At 44.0% G+C, this 16,517-nt stretch overlaps 1 protein-coding gene across 2 annotated transcripts in view; it reads right to left on the minus strand.

The window, feature by feature from the left end:
- Positions 526-16,517, minus strand: part of SBF2 (SET binding factor 2) — a 495,886-nt gene continuing 479,894 nt past the window's right edge. For both annotated transcript variants that reach the window (XM_018059528.1, XM_018059527.1), the window contains 8 exons: positions 13,086-13,212; positions 10,768-10,895; positions 9,388-9,621; positions 8,191-8,295; positions 6,600-6,793; positions 5,852-5,939; positions 3,320-3,451; positions 526-2,336 (listed from right to left, as the gene is read on the minus strand). In XM_018059528.1, coding sequence (XP_017915017.1) covers positions 2,238-2,336; positions 3,320-3,451; positions 5,852-5,939; positions 6,600-6,793; positions 8,191-8,295; positions 9,388-9,621; positions 10,768-10,895; positions 13,086-13,212 — 1,107 coding nt within the window. In that variant the 3' untranslated portion in view covers positions 526-2,237. The remainder of the gene's footprint in view (positions 2,337-3,319; positions 3,452-5,851; positions 5,940-6,599; positions 6,794-8,190; positions 8,296-9,387; positions 9,622-10,767; positions 10,896-13,085; positions 13,213-16,517) is intronic.

The raw sequence follows: 16,517 nt of genomic DNA on the forward strand, positions 1-16,517 counted from the left end.
CAACGATGGGGCCCTTCCTTCTTCCTGGATCTCCAGACTTGGGGGTTCAGCCCTGAGAACCTGCATTCTGTTGGCTCCCCATCCAGATGAAGTCGGGGTCCCCAAGGTAAACTCTAAGAGCTTAATGAGAGGAAGTGTGGTCCAGACTGTGCTGTTTAACAATTTCCTGAAGCAGAAAAATCTGCTTCTGAACTAGCGTTTGATTTCTCCTGCCTAAAATTCTTGCCAATTGCCAAATGCCACAGGTGGCGAAACTGCAACCTGGAAGAGGTAAAAGACTTAGCCAATTTCACACAGCTCATCGGAGGCACTGGGTGGGAGTGGCAGCCTTAGGCCTCTTCCCTAAACTCTGCAGCAGTGTGTTCAGAACCCAGAAGCTGAGGCCAGCATTTCCAGTGTCTGGTTACTTCCTGAGCAAAGGGCAGTGACAACATTGATAGAACCAAGGCAAGAAATGGGTTATGCTGTGTCTTACCCTTGAACTTTTAGTCCCATGTATGAATCATGAGTGTTGCCTCCTGAGTGTCCCGCAGTGCACAATGAGCTTTATTTCAATAAGTGAGGGATGCTTTTTCTTAAGAAATAAGTTTAATTCAAGGTGGTTAGTGAATACAAGGCATGTAGTGCCTTCATGAAAGTTAAAAGAATCCAGTTACAAAAGAAGCACTGTGTAGTCTCAAATAGCTGAAGGTACAGTGGGCTCCATATTTTACAGAGTACAAAAAATTATTTCATATACAAAGAAAAATACAAATAATGTGCAAAAACCATTTTCACAGGTGGCCATTTATAAAATGAAAATGATAGAAAAATCCTTCATTCTTATTACCCCCGAATTTCTTATATATTAACACAGTTCTGTTTCCTAGTGTGTAGATAATTTTAAATTTGAAAATCTGATTTTTCATCTACAAAGTGGCTTTTTAAAAAGGGAACCATTTTAAAATTACTGAAATCTTATGAATGAATCAGTTAATTTTATATTAAATTATAAGCAGACTACCTGAAAAACAAGGGTATAGAAATCATATATACATATTTTTGAAACATTAGTTTGGTATTTAACATATTAACATTTCAAAACAAATGTGACGGTCTAGCTACCTACGACTCCAGTTGACCACAGTGGCTGTTGCAGAAAAGCGGTCTCTGTTCACTGTGAGCAAACAGCATTCCTGTATCTCAAGCTGGACAAACACAGGTTATCAAAAGTACAGAAAATCTAACGACTAAACAAGTCCTTAAGTTCACGTGCAGAGGTGCTGTTTGAGTATCCTCCAGTCACGCCACGGTGTGACCGCGGTCTATACAGCCCTTGTCACAGGGGTGGTGTGCTCATGAACAGCTGGCTTCTGTCTCTCCAACATCTTCACTTTATTAGAGTTCAGTGCAAGTGGCTGTTTTGTGAATTAGTGCATCCAGCTTTTTGCATGTTATTTTGTGTAAGAAGCTGTCAAGGAGCAGAAGAATACATGGGACCACGAAGTCCTGGATCCTCAGGGCACCTTTGGCCTAGGAAAATTCAGTGTTTCGGAAGCCGTGTTTTCCTGCATTGGCCTGGTGATTACTGCACCATTCCCTGGCCAATCTTTCCCATCAGGCTATTCTGTGGGCCCCTTGGCCTGCCTGAGCACTGGTGGTCTTGCTGTGAACCCCAGGGCCAAGCAGGGATCCTGGAAGCACCTTTGGCAGCACCAGAGAACCAAGTATCTCTAAGGTTGGGCAGTAACAGCAGGAGCCTCCAACGGGAAACCTATGCAGAACAGAAGATAGTCTTGGAGGATTTTGAGTTTTGCTTGTCAGGAAGTTTTCCAAGGAAGTTATGACCTTGGAGAACAGAAAGGATCCAGCTTTCATGAAGAAGGACCCAGGTGGGTGGTAGCCGCTCGGGCTAGGGGATGGGTGACAGATGGCTCAGGAAGCATTCTTCTGATCCCTAACCATGAGGGATTGTTCTAACCACTAGGTTAGAACAACCTAGTGCAAGACACAGGGAGGGCCTGGGGCTCTTGACCAGCCTTGCGTGACACACCTACTCGGCTAGGACGCCCTAGCAACTGCCGAGAGGGGAACTGCCGAGAGGGGAACGGCTAAGTCAGGGCAGGAGAACCTCAGGCCCCAGGATGACTCATCAGGACTGAGCAGGAAGCTGTCAGCTCTTCAAGGATTCATGCACTTTTCCCCTATCTGGCAGCACAAGCCCTTCCTCCTCCTTCTGTGTGGGCTGACCATGGGTATCAGGCATCAGAGATACAGCTCTGGATCCTGTCCATCCACTGCTGGGCACTCTGTCCATCCTGGGCACAGAAGTTATACACGCGTTTGCTGGTCTTGAGCTACAAAAACAAAGGAAGAGAAGCAGAGATGAGCGCAGGGCTAGTGTACAGGTTTGGTCATGTGAGCTAATCAATCCCTGTGACCTTCCCTTTTCATGCTACCCTGGAACCTCCGTATTTCTCTGCTCTCCACTACTGTACTGTCATTGATTACAGAAGTGATTTTACTTTCCTGGTCCCCAGAGTCACAGGGGATCTTAACAGAAGGGTCTGCAGAGAAAACAGATATTCCAGAAAAGCCTGATTTTGCACCTTCTTGACTAAGAGGGTGTGGAATAGCTGGAGCCTCTTGCCTCACCCATGCACTGCAGCCATGCAGCAAAGGAGCCAAGAAGACTGAGCTTCATCCACATCATGGTGGGGCTGGCTTTCACATTCCCTTCCCATCTCTTTCTCTAAGTCTTCAGCTGGGGCCTCACGGGGAGTTCAGAGTCAGGGAAGTGGCCTCACAGCCTGAGCAGGGCACTAGAGTCTGACCTGTGTTCTGTATGAAGTCTTGCTTGGCTCTGGGGACTACATAAGTCCCCTATCATGTGGCCCATAAAATGTCCCAAGGCCTGCTGAAGATGTCAGGGAAGACAGCCATCATGTGTGACTAATGATGTTTTTTTTGGATGATCAAGCTTGAAGACAAAAAGATATAAAAGGGAAGTAACATCTGCTTTTGACAGAAGGTGGTGAGTGAATAACAATATTTAACAAGGAGTTCCTCTGCTTCCAAGTGTAGTTGGATACCTTTCGAAGGAGTCTTTTGTGCGAAGCAACATGCAGCCTTTATGAGCAATAAGGACAGCGGGGAGAGGTCAGGTTTGGGGATTAAGAGTGCTGGCTTCAGGTTCTGCAGCAGTTCCCGCAGCCAGGGTGGGGCTGTGGCCCGTCTGTAGTCACCATCAACTGTTCTGAGGCCCCGTCATCCTTGGAGTGGATGGACTGACTGTAAGGGATTATGTGCAGAGAGCCAGGAAAAGACAAGGTCAGCTTACATCAAAGAAAGCCTTGTCACTCGTGTGCTTCGGGGCGCCCATGCTGGGACTGGCAGGGATGACCATTTCTACTTCAGCCAGGTCGATGTGGCCCTTACAGCTGGTGTCCTCACCGGAGTCATAGTATCGCAGCTGGAACCAAAGGACACATGGGATATGAGACCCAGGAAAGGGAGACAGCAGGGCTTTCAAAAGGTAGGCTTTTCCCATATCTTGCTCAACTATGTCCGGAAGAACAGACAAGAAATTAAAAACACTGTCTGCTTCTAGGAAGAATTAGGTAGCTGGGAGAAAGGGTAAAAAGACACATTTTTTGAAATTCGAATAAACGTATTACACGTAAAAGAATAAAAACATCAACAACTGTAAAAAATATATGGAACATATGAATGGGGGGTTAATGTTTAGAATGTATACAAAATTCCTAGAGATTGAGAAGAAAAAGATAAACAACCTAATGGAAAACTGGTCAAAGGATTTCAACTGGCAACTCACAGAAAAAATGTGAGCGACCTATAAACATCTCCAAAGGTGAACAGCCTAAACAGTCAAAAGTAAATGAAATCAATGAGATTTCACTTTTCACTTAGATTAAGAAATATTTAAAATGGTTGACAATATTCAGGTTGAATGGAAGGCATGAGGTATTCATAAGCACCGTTTGTGGGCTTATAATTAGTCAGAAACCTATTAGAGGACAATCTGGCAATATGAACTAAAAGCTAAAACGCTTATACCTATTGATACACCTTTCCCACCTCTAGGAATTTATCTTACAGAAACACCCCCACAAGCTTGCAAAGACACACAAACAAAGAGGTTTCCTCCAGCACTCCCTCTATCAGCTAATGATAAGATGTATCTGCCTGTCAGTAGGGTCTTGGTTAATTTTTTTTTTTTTTTTTTGGGTCTTGGTTAATTAAATGATGGTACATCAATAGTATGGAACGCTATACAACATTTAAGAAATAAGATCTATGTGAACTGGCAGGAAAATATGTTCAAGCTATGCTATATCTGAAAAGCTGATTTCCAAACAGCATGTATATATGAAGTGATTTTTGAAAAACAGTGACTAGCTCAACATTTGACTGAAGGTTACTATGTGTAAGGACTGGATTTCACTTGAACTAAATCAGTCCGGATTTCAGAAAGTTGCATGGCAGGAATGTGTCTGGTGCCTCCGTCACTGTGATTCTGGCCTCAGACTTTTCCCTGCCTCTCTCTGCAGGCATGGTAGGAGTAGTACAAATAGAAACCCGTATACCTTTTGCATTAAATCTAAGAGACTGTCAGGAATGCAAGTATAATTTGATGTAACTGTAAATTATAGAAACATCAGGACATTCTCCTATGTTTTATTTAGTGGTTTAATGGGACTTTTCTATACAATGTAGGCTCTAATTTCAAAGACAGTGCTGTTTAAAGTCCAGTTGCCTAAAAAGGGCTTCCACTGCATATCTGTGAAAAAAAAAAAAAAATTCTCTGTATCTGTAATCCAACAGGATCCTGTGTAGCCTTTATGAAACTCCTTGAGCAGAGTGAGAGGTGGTTGATGCCCACATAAAGTGCTCATCTGGCAGGAGTCCTCTAGATGCAGCTCCAACCAGAGCACCGTACTGGGGTACAGCCTGTGTCTTTCTCAGTAGACTCCATGTCACACACAAATGCACTGAGAACCTGCTCAGGGCTGACTGGTTAGTTCTAAGGCAGAGTGAAGTCTCCGGTCAGACCATGGGAGGACCTGTGACGCTCCAGTGAATGATGCAAAGAGGCTGGAAGTTTGCATAGTGTCTCCCTACCCTTCAAGATCACCGAAGCAAAGATTCTGACTCTAAGGACTGTGGGGAGAGCAGGGGTAGGGGGGCTAGAGCCATAGCAAAGAACCTAACAGTGGGGAAAAGACTTCCCAGAATGGTCTGGGAGGGCCAGGCTAGTGTCTGCCCACTGTGGATTTCAGGTTTGGATGGCACATCCCCTTCTCCCTGTTTTAAAGCTCCCTCCCTCCTCTGTTGCTGTCACCTTTGAGGGATAATGATGCCTTCTTTAGTACAGGGATGGGCACAGAGAAGGTGTTCAAGAAATGTTTGTTGAATAAATTAACACCCTCGACTTTGAATGGATGCTTTGTGCTGTCGAGATGAAGTGATCTGTGCTCTGGAGAGTGTTCACAGGCACGGGCTCTGTGTGTGCATGTGGTACGCAATACGCTGAAACCCTGAGGTCCTCCCCTGGCCTGGTTGTGGACAGCAGGCAGCAGATGCATGAGCATTAGAAAGCAGAGTTTTGTTGCTCCTGATGCTCTGGGCGCCTAGTCACTGCCTCTGTCGCACACACCCGCACTTTCTCAGAGGGCTGCTGGGTGCCCTCTCACTGGCTCCACGGAGGAGCCCCCAGGTACCTGGTGAGAAGCCTCAGGGAAGCATTCTGTGCATGGGGGCTGTGTGTGTCTGCTGGGAGTCACACAACAGCCAGGGATGGAGCCTCGCCTGGGGAGAAGTGACTGCTACAGGCTGTGATGGTGTTTATTACCTGATGCTTTGTTACATCCAAAACAAACCAACGGGGCTTCCAGCCTTTCAGCAAAGCCCCTCTTTTGTACAGCGTTCCCTCGAAGGACCTAGAAGTAATGATGACATGGCGGTTAATATGATTTTACTACGTGCTGTAAAGGCAATATCTGCTGTTTTTGTTGGTCAAGACTCTGTTTCCCCTAGATGATCCAAAAAAGATCAGTCGGAGCTCCCCCCAGAATTCCTCTACTAGACTCTCAGGGAAAGACTGCCTCATTCTGCTGGGATTGCCAAGCTTGTGAGGTCTGGAGCTCTCAGTAGCCATCCTTTGTACCACGCTGGGGTTCACGCAGCCTGTACAGGCAGCAGAGCTGGTGAATGAGAGAAGCCTGAAGGTACTGTGAGAAACTGGTGCATCCTGGCCTTCTCACCTCATGTGAGTAAATTCCTTTCTGCTTGGGCGAGCATGCGCTGGATCTCAGAAGTCTGCCACTGGAGAAGTGCTCACTAACACACATTCCCTCAAAAGACCAGGTAGATAGGAGATAGTAGGGCCCGCCACAAAAAACTACAACATTCTGGCCTTATTTTAGTTATAATTTTGACTTTTCCTCTTCCAAGAACCATCTACCACATTTAAAACAGAAACAAAGAATTAAAGCGGATCCCTTTTAAGTTGATAGACGTGGCACGGCCTAGGCCCAGCTGATTCGAGGGGGGCTGGGAGAGCCTCTGCTGCACCCCCTGGCAGGGCTCACAGCATCTACCTGTTCTCGTCGTTCTTGGGCGTGTACTGGCTGTACAGCGTGGCTGCTCTGCGGTCCACCCCGTTGGATGGGGGGACACCAGTGTTCTGCTCTTCTGCCATGTTGCTCTCTGGAAGGTGGAGCTGAGGCCTCTTCTGATAAAAAGGGAGGTTGGTGGACACAGTTCCTGGGGAGCCTGAAGGGTATCTCTGGGGCTGAAAAAGAACAGGAGGTAGGAAGACTTTACAAAGACTTTAAGTAACTAATCTGGTAATTTCACTTCTAAAAATTTACCTCAAGAAAGAAACTGGATCATATATATATGTCTATATAAAATATGTATAAAAAGATGCTTACCTTGGAGTTTTTCTTTTTTTAACATAGCGAAAAACTAGAAAGTACCTAAATGTCTATCATTATGGGGCTAGCTAAAAAAAAAAAAAAAATTTCTGAACAATGGAATTCTAGACAGCTGTTACAAAGGATGCTGATTTATATGCGACAAATGGAAGGACACACATGCCATATATTAAGGAAAAAAGAAAGCAGGTTTAAAAACTATGTCTATAGTAAATCCCTTTTATATATGTGTTTAAAAGTCTGAAGGCATAGTGGTTTATTTCTACGTTATAAATTTTGGGTGATTTCTATTTTATAACTTCCTGTGTTATAAAGGAATACATACTTAAAGGAATACATATATCTCATATTCATAATCAGAAAAAAATTAACAAACTATTTTATTCTTAGAAAAAAAGCAGTAAGACTTCATCCACCTGTGGCCTGTCTCATAATAGCCCGAGTTGCCACTTGCAGGCAAAAAATGGCGCCTCGAGGACCCCTTTTTACAGGGTCCGAGGACATTTTCTTCTATACTCCATTCTCCTTGACCCCTCTGTGACATCTGACCCTGCTCACCTCTCCTTTCCTCAAGTGCTCTCATCTGTCCTAACCTCCCTCTGCTGCACTTGGAGCCGACCTGCTGTGGGTTTGGCCGGTGGCCTCCCTGTGTATCAGCCGTGTTTTCTGGGCCTGAGCCTGCAGGCATGAGCTGGACGCCACTGCCTCACTGCAGGTTAACAGGACGCTAAGGTGTGGATGCTCAGGGGCTCAGCACAGCCCATTCCACATGTTACAGCTTAAGGGGTGGTGAGAAGCAGAAAATGGAGTATTTGGTATTAAAATATTTTTACAGTAAATGTTTCTTAATTTAGAAACAAAAAGGGGGGGGTAAGCAAGAGAGAGTGGCATATTTTACTGTTTTAAAATATTTCATTTTCCCTATTTCTCTGGAGCCAACAAGATCTTGGCATTCCCTTCTTCCCTCCCCTCCTGTGGCAGAAGACCAGCTGAAACCACAGAGGTGCTGAGATAGAAAAAACCCAGTAATTTCCCCCAGATTTAGGGCACTGAACGTAAGTATCATATCACTGTGGTAGAGTGAGACACTCAGGAAGTACTCGGTTGTTTGGAACTTTCTGCCCTGGACCCTCAAGGCATGACCCCTCTCTTTGGCCATGAACGTCCTGGGTTACGAGTGGCAGAAGCCCCAGCTGACCCAGTGCCCTCAAGAAGCTCAGTAGCAGCTCTTCAAAGGGCTTTGCCAACTCACATGGTCTGCTCTGGGCTCTTCTTTAAGGTCCACGTTTACCCGTTCCCACAGCTGCTGCCACTTCTCAGGGGTTTGGTTCAATTTATGCTCCAGTCTTTCAATTTCCTACAGAGAAATTAAAAGGGTTTTTTTTTTTTTTTTACAGATTAAGTATTGGGTTGGTTAAGAAGTTCGTTTGGGCTTTTCCGTAACAGCAGACAAACTCAAACGAACTTCTTGGCCAACCAAGTCTTTCACAGAAATCACGGTGCTCCCCAGAGCCACAGCTCCTCTGAGCAGTGAGCCCAGGGCCTCAGAGGCCTCCCAGCCAGAAATGGTGGTGGCGGGAGTGCTAGCTGGTGTGATGCACTGTGGCAAAGATGATTTATTAGGATCTGTAACCGGGCCTCTTTGTACAGATGGCTTAAATAGAGAGATGAAATCTGTATCCGAACACCTTCACCCTTGGCCAGCCCATAGGAAATCTGATGGCCACAGCAAAAGGTCAAGCACTAGGCCTATGTCCAGACCCTAATAGCTGAGGTAGATGAGAAGTCTGTCCTGGACAGAGAAACCCCTTGACTCTGATGATTCAAACCAGATGTAGGGAGAATGAACCAAGAAATGCCCAAGCCTGGCGTTTCCCTCGGCCAGGGAGACTGAGAGCAGAGCAGCGGCCTCTGTGACGGCGCTCTCACACACGCTTCTCCTGGTGGGAAGGCTCTTCAGGAACTGTCTGGCCTGTGTCAGGGCTCAAACCCTTCCCTCAGGGCCGCTGCTCTCCTCATGGGGGTTACTGCCAGAATGGCTTCACTCCAGAATATAACTTGCAGAAGACGGCTGGCAGTACTCCCATCAGACCATCAGCTACCCACACTTCTGACCGGGGGAAGTAAGGCACCCACAGAAGTCATAACCCAGGCCTGACTCCGGCTCTTGGCCAGATGAAACAGCCGGGGAGCTGCGAACTGCTCTACTTGCTTGAATGCTTCCTCGTAACAATGAAAAACTCCCTTCTACTGAGACTGTTTTCCAGTCCCTGCGCCTGGATCTCCAGGGATGCTGGGGAGCCGGTCTGGTTTCCACATGTTCTACGGTGCTGGCAAGAATGCTAGCCAGGAGCTGGTGAACCAGGCTTCACTCAGCCAGGTTCCCGAGGCCTCTCGTGCCTTCAGGGGCCCAGAGCCTTGGGAGTCTGGCTTCACGTGACTGACTTACACTAAAAAGGCTGGTGAGAGCGTCGGGCTGAGCGCAGCTGACATCATCGTAGCATGGCCACACGGTTCTCCTCTGGCTCTGGGGCCTGGCTCCTCTGGCCAGCTCAGAGTCTTCGGAGGGCAGCTGCTTGGGGGTCAGCATCATCCAGTCATACGAGGGCCCTGTGGAAAGCGTCTCCTCTATATAGTAATCCCACTTCTTGAGGCTGGAAACATTTACACTGGGCTTCAGGGCCTGTTTGAAGAAAATTCTGAAATGTAGTTTTATCCTGACCTCAAAGTAGCCCAAGCTTACTGGCAGGCCAGCCCCTGACACTGCAGGGTCCAGGGAAGAGGATGAACAGAGGTTCTCATTACGTATGTCTATATATTTAAACCTTACACATCAATATAACTATTAGATAAAGTGTGTTCTATCCTCCTACCCTGACAAATATAACTTCCAAACGACCTAGAAGGCCAGGTTTCAGTTGAGAATTCTCAGACTCCTCAGCACTGGGGGAGGCTGGTCCCAGTTCCCAGTTGTTGGCCTAAACCTCTGCTGCTCCTGGCTCAGCTCTGTCCTGCACTCTGAAGGTCTCTTACGAACATGCACGTATACCCCAGCCCTGCAGATGAACTGTCTGCTCCCTGACAAATGCTACTCCTTAGTGGACCTTTGGCTTAGGAGTGTACTTACTGGCTTAGGGAAGTGGTCTGGCAAGTAATTTGAATTTGGGCAAGGAATTCTGAAGTACCAGAGTGTGGTCTAGATGGAGGAGCATCTGAGCATGTACCCTTGGTTTCTCACACACCTCATAAGGAGGGTGCATGTGGAGAAAGGCCAAGGTGGGGTCCTATTGTTCTGGGGCCCAGGGTCTGGCCTTTGTGCCCGTGAGTGGTGGTGAAGAGCTCCACTCCACTGCAGAGCCTATTTCATGTAGACGGGCATGGCAGAGCATGGCTGTCCCTGAGAAGTCAACCTTCTTGGCTGGGCTCCAACCTTCCTGCTTCTCATAGGGTTTCTTCCATGGCTCTGGTATGAATGGACTTAGGGAAGCCTTTTCTGAAGTACTTTAGGTTTTCAGCTTAGACAGTATGCTGAGGGTTTAAGTTTTGTTTGTTCTCCTTTCCCAGGGCAAGTTGATTTGCTCTGAGTTTCTTGAAGTTATCCTCTCTATGTCTAGGGGGCCAGCTCCTAATTTTTCTGGTCAAGAATTTGGTAACAGACTTTATTGCATCATAATCTAAACCCAAAGTGTATCAACTTTGAAATAACTTCTGGTATGAAACCTAGTCAAATGTTTATAAAACGCTTAAACAGCTTATATACGCTCAACGTAAGGAAAACTTCAACACAAAAATATTCCAAAAATGCAACACAAATGCTTTCTTTCTTTACCTCTATTTCCACTGGTGAATATAAATAATTAAAGAAAACGGGACTCCTCTTGTGCATTCTATCAATACACTCCCAAATACAAATTCCTTTTTTGGCATGCTTGTCTCCTTTATCATCAAATAAAGTTCCTGGAAAAAAAAAATCAGCAAAACAAAAGTCAAATAAATCAACAGTTTGCTTAAAAATGTGATGCATGTAGCAGATGAAAAATGGAGCCTTTTGTATGGCTCTAGAAACATCACTGCATGGGCAAAAACCTTAGAAAATAACTAAGGAGATAGGAAAGGACTGTAGCAAAGCTAAAGATAGGAATGGGCTTCACAGCTATATGGAAACAAATCCAAATGGAAGGAAAACATGTGCTGAAGTTTTCCCAAGTATTTAGCAATACATCATGACGCCCCCCCAGGCCACATCCCACGTCTATATCTAGATTCACAGAGGTCCATGCCAGCAGACATTCTACACATTTTTCCAAAAAGCTGGAAGGGAAATGATTTGATGAGACTCAGTTAAAAACAAAAATTTATGTTTCTTTATAAAGTTGCTGGCTGTTTATTACGAAGCCATTTAAAGTGTTTTCTTTGTTTGGTAGTTTACATACACCACACATCATGGTTAGGGAGACTGTAGATGTCAGATGGGTGTGGTCTGTATCCTTGGGTGAGTTAAAAGCTGAATTGGGGAGGGTGGCATTTCAGGTACTATATTTGTACCTTTCAGTGTGTTACTTACATGAGCCTGCTTTGTTTTAATAGACAGGAAGGTGTGTTAGCATGAGGCAGGAGGTGTTTCTTTAAAAGGCCAGTAAGAGTGCCCCTCTGTCTTTTCTTGCTTTAAATGAAAAGACTCAGTCAAAAGTTAATAAGCATTTTATTTACCATAAAATAATGTTTCATGCCCAAGGCTGCACAAAATCTTATAATATGAGGGGCCCCCAAGACATGGAGTTTTAAGAGTTGGACATGATTTAGAGACTAAACTAGCACCAACACTGATTAATGTTTCTTCTCTACCTGTTAAGTGTAGAGTGCAGAACAGTAGTTCTTAACCCTGGCCACTCATTTAAAAAAGACAACAACAAAAAAAACAGGGGCTTCAAAAAGTCCTAGTACTTAGGTCTCACCTCAGACCAATTACAGAATATGAGAATAGGCCCCAGATAAAAGTCATTTTAAAAAGTTCTCTAAGTGACTCTCATGTCCACTGTAACCAGCTCTACTTAATGTCTTCCTAACACGAAGGTGACTGAAAAATTAAGGTTTCTGATTGTGATGTGTGGAATGACAATTTTATGATTCAACAAAGGTCTGGAAGTACAAACAGGAAAGGAAATGGTCACACCAGTGCTGTCTCCCTTACCAAAAGTATGAAATATTGTACTAGACAAGTTTAATAGCATGCATTGAAAAACAGTATTTCTTGCTTTCATATTTTAAACTCAGAACATTAGTAAATATTTTCAGCCATGAAGAGAATCCTCTTTATGAATATTCAGTATGTATAATATACTGAAAATAAACAGTAGACATAACATACTGCTTTTCTTTACTTGATTGTCTTCTTAACAAAAATACTCATGTGTATCCCCGTTTCCCCCTCCCTATAACAACAGCAGAGTAAGAACGTAAAATCCCTTGGGGAACGTTTACACAGGGGCTGACGAGCTTTCAAGAATCTATTCTTTAGAACTGTTACTGCCATTAAAAATTATAATAATGGTGCTATCTAAAATTTATTGAGTTCTTACTATGTGGTAGCAACTGTGCTAAGAAATTTACAAGTATTTCCTAACGTGGTCATCCTGGTCCAAAAAGGGGTGTGTGCTATTATTATCCTCATTTTAAAGATGTGGAAACTGAGAAAACTCGGAGAGGAACCTAACCTATCCTAAGTATTGATACTTGGCTGGTAACTGGCAGTGTTGAAATTTAACTGTATTCTGTTTGCTCCAGAGCCCGTGGCCATAACTGCTATGCAAATTGCTTCCAGGGGAGCAGTAACCTACCAGAGTGTACCAGGGATGGAATAGCTAGGAGCCAGGTGTTTCTCCACAAACAGTGCTACTGCGTGGAGACAGTAAGATAGTAATTAGCAGATTGACATTTTCAAAGGTGCTACATGACGACCATTATCAGTCCCCAAGATCTGGCACAGCACAAAATCTCACTCATTCATGTCCATCATACTTTTACAGTTCAGAATAAAACACTAAAGTGGCCTTGCCACACTTGGGGGTGATTATTTTATTAGAGTTTTTAATTAAAAATACATAAAACTAACAAAAAAAGACTGAACAAGGGCATGCAAACACGTACCGTGCTCTAATCTTTCATAGTCTGAATCCAGGAGAAATGTTTTAAAGCGATTAGACACATAGTGGAAAGCCAAGAACTTTAAGTAATAGAGATTGAATTCAAACTCAGTTGGATACTGGTTGTGAACCTGAAACACACAAGGCAAAGAAAAGAATAAGAATTAAATGGAACAAAAAGTGGACGCCATGCCACTGAACACTGACTGAAACGCATGGGAGGCCATTTGGTGACTGAAGTCAACTGAATCCCTAACAGGAGTGGAAGTGGGAAGTGAACCAGCCCTTTGCCAGACACCACGCTAGGGGGTTTTATGAGCATAATCTCATATAATCTCCACAACAACACTGCAAGATATGCATTATTTTTTGCTGGATTTATTGAGCTATAATTGACATATAACATTGTATAAGTTTAAAGTGTACAACACAGTAATTTAATACACAAATCTATTGTAAAATGATTACCATGTTAGTGTTAGTTAACACCTTCATAACCTCATATGATTACCGTTTTGTTTTTTGGTGGTAAGAATATTTAAGATCTACTTTCTTAGCAACTTTCAAGGATATAATACAGTAATGTTAACTATAGTTGCCACGGTGTACAATGGATCCCCAGAACTTTCTCCTCTTAAATCTGGAAGACAAACATCTCCCATCTGCCACCTCCCCACAACCCCCAGCCTCTGGTAACCACTATTCTACTCTGTTTTTATGAGTAAGGCTTTTTAAGGTTTTACCTATAAGTGAGATCATAGAGTTTATCTTTCTCTGACTTATTTCACTTAGCATAATTCTCTCAGGGTTTATCCACACTGTTGCAATGGCAGGATTTACTTTTTTCTCATGACTGAGTGATATTTAATGTTTATGTATATAATGTTTATATTTATAACATATACATCATCTGTAGATGAATACTTAGGTTGCTGCCATTTCTTGACTATTGTGAATAATGCTACAATGAGGTATCTCTGAGATAATGATTTTATTCCTTCTAATATATCCGGAAATTGGATTGCTGGGTCATATGGTAGTTCTATTTTTTAATATTTTGAGGAGCCTCCATGTTGTTTTCCATAGTGACTGAACCAAGTTACATCCCCACCAGCAATGCACAAGAGCTCCCTTTTCTCTACATCCTCTCCCACAGTTACCTTTTGTCTTTTTGATACTAGCCATTCGAACAAGTGTGAAGTGATGTCTTGTGATTTCAATTTGCACTTTCCTGATGATTAGTGGGGCTTCCCTGGTGGCTCAGAGGTTAAAGCATCTGCCTGCAATGTGGGAGACCTGGGTTCGATCCCTGGGTGAGTGAGCACTTTTTCATATACCTTTGGCCATTTGTATGTCTTTGGAAAAATGTCCATTCAGATCCTGTGAAGATGAGTATTATCACCCACCCCCAACCCTGTACGAATGAGGAAGCTGAAGATGAGCAGGATTAAGTAATTTACCCAAGGTCACTTACAGTCATGAGCGAGCCCAGATTTGAATCCTGGCTTGTTAGGCTGCACAGTCAGTGTCTCATTTACTTCATACTGGGCTAGATACCTGACAGACAGGGATCATTGTATGCTGCAGTCCTTGCTTTCCAGGCATTTGTGGTGTAACAGTGTGTAATACGATAAGAAAAATTATACTTACAGAAGTTTGGCAGTGAAAGGAATGAGAAGAGAAGGTGGTGGTTTGGGGGGTGGACAGCAAGAGTTGTTTTCCTGACAAAAGAAATGTGTGCCCTGTCTGAGGGCAATGCAGAAGGAGCCAACAGAATAAACTGTGGAGAAACAGCAGATAACTAAGAGAGTAAGGCCCTGGGAAAGCAAGAATGAATGAGGCCAAGGGTCCAGAAGCAGGCAAAAGCCTTAAAAATGAGGCGGAATAGAAGAGTAGACAAAAAGAGAAGTATGTTCAAGTGCCAAGGGTGGGAGGGAAGAGCTTATAAAGCCTTTTAACTTTAATTTTCCATCAGTAACTCAGTGAGGTCACTGGAGGGAGGAATAAGGATGAGGGAATGGCATGGAAGGGTGGGAGCAAGGCAGAGCCTGGAAGGGTCACTGGGCTGTGGTGTGCTTTAGGCAGACTCTCTGGAGCCATCTTATGTTGGCAGAAGATAGGCTGATGACCTTGGGACACTGTGGTCCACCCAGCAATCTCACCTCTGGACTGCTCATTCTCTCATGACCAACAACAGAATTTCACTTGGTTGAGATAAGTTCCAATCATAATTGTATTTGCTTAAAAGCTGTTTCAAATGAACACTGCAGGCAGGCTGTCTGAAAAGCCAGCTTTCCTCTCCATGTTTAATTTGGCAATGTAGACTCACACTTGGTCAGCCAAGAGAGCGGCATATGTGCAATATGTTGATTACTCAATAGATCAATGGGAGTTTAAAGTCATGATCTGGATACCATCAATTTATCAACCTTTATCACTTGATTAGAAACCTAGATTTCTGTGATGATTAAAGGTTTTTTTTTCTATTAACTTTTTTTTGGCTTTTACACTGAGCTAAAATTTTAGTTCATATGTAATGCAAAATAAAATGGAGGCTAAGAAGATGTATTAAAACAGTCTGACTCTTCTGCATCGTTGCAAACTGCAGATGGACCTGCTTTCTTGACCTGAGCTTCCGTCCTTCCTGTTGCGTCTGGCCTCCCCAGGACAGGGGAGCTTTCTGTAGGACAACTGGGGTGTGGCTCTAAATAGTGAGGGAGTGCGCCATATTCCAGGTTTTAGAACTTAAACTCTTTAGCCTGAGTTCCTGAATCCATAGCACCACCTCAAGGGGCCCCGGTCCACAGGATGGAGAAGGGGTGACTTGGACTGTGGCTCTTGGGATAGAAGGAGACAGGTCCAGGATGGAGCTTGGTTCTCTACCATCTGAGAGTTTCTGGGAGAAATCTGCAATGTGCTTGGGTGTGAGCTCCAAGAACAACTTTGTCCCAAGAGCCCTTGGAATAAAACTCTATAATCACAGGCCAGACCCTTGGCTCACTATTTCCAGGGGAAGAGTTCAGGGCAATTTCCACTGACCTAGTCCATGACAATTCTAAAAACTTAAAAAAAAAAATTATTAAACAAAGCCCCAGAATAACAAAACATTTCTCTCAGTGATTCTTCTCCATAAAAACCACTTGCTGCATATATAACTGTTATCTTTTCTTGATTATTCTGATATTTAATATGCTTAGGAATATAATTATAACGACCCACTTCTGAGGTAAAGTAGAATGGAAATGATAATGAATATGACCTTAAGTTGAACTTACAGGCACTCAGGGAGATCAGCCGCTAGGACTAGAAGGAAAACTCCTCTACAAGTGGAAAAATGCTCTCACAGACCACTGTGCTGAGTGACTGACCTCACCACAAACCCTGCACTATACAATTAACGACAGAAAGACTAGACACTTCTTCAAGGCTGCTGGCA

The sequence above is a fragment of the Capra hircus genome, chromosome 15 (genome assembly GCF_001704415.2).
Source record: "Capra hircus breed San Clemente chromosome 15, ASM170441v1, whole genome shotgun sequence".
In the NCBI taxonomy this organism is placed as follows: domain Eukaryota; kingdom Metazoa; phylum Chordata; class Mammalia; order Artiodactyla; family Bovidae; genus Capra; species Capra hircus.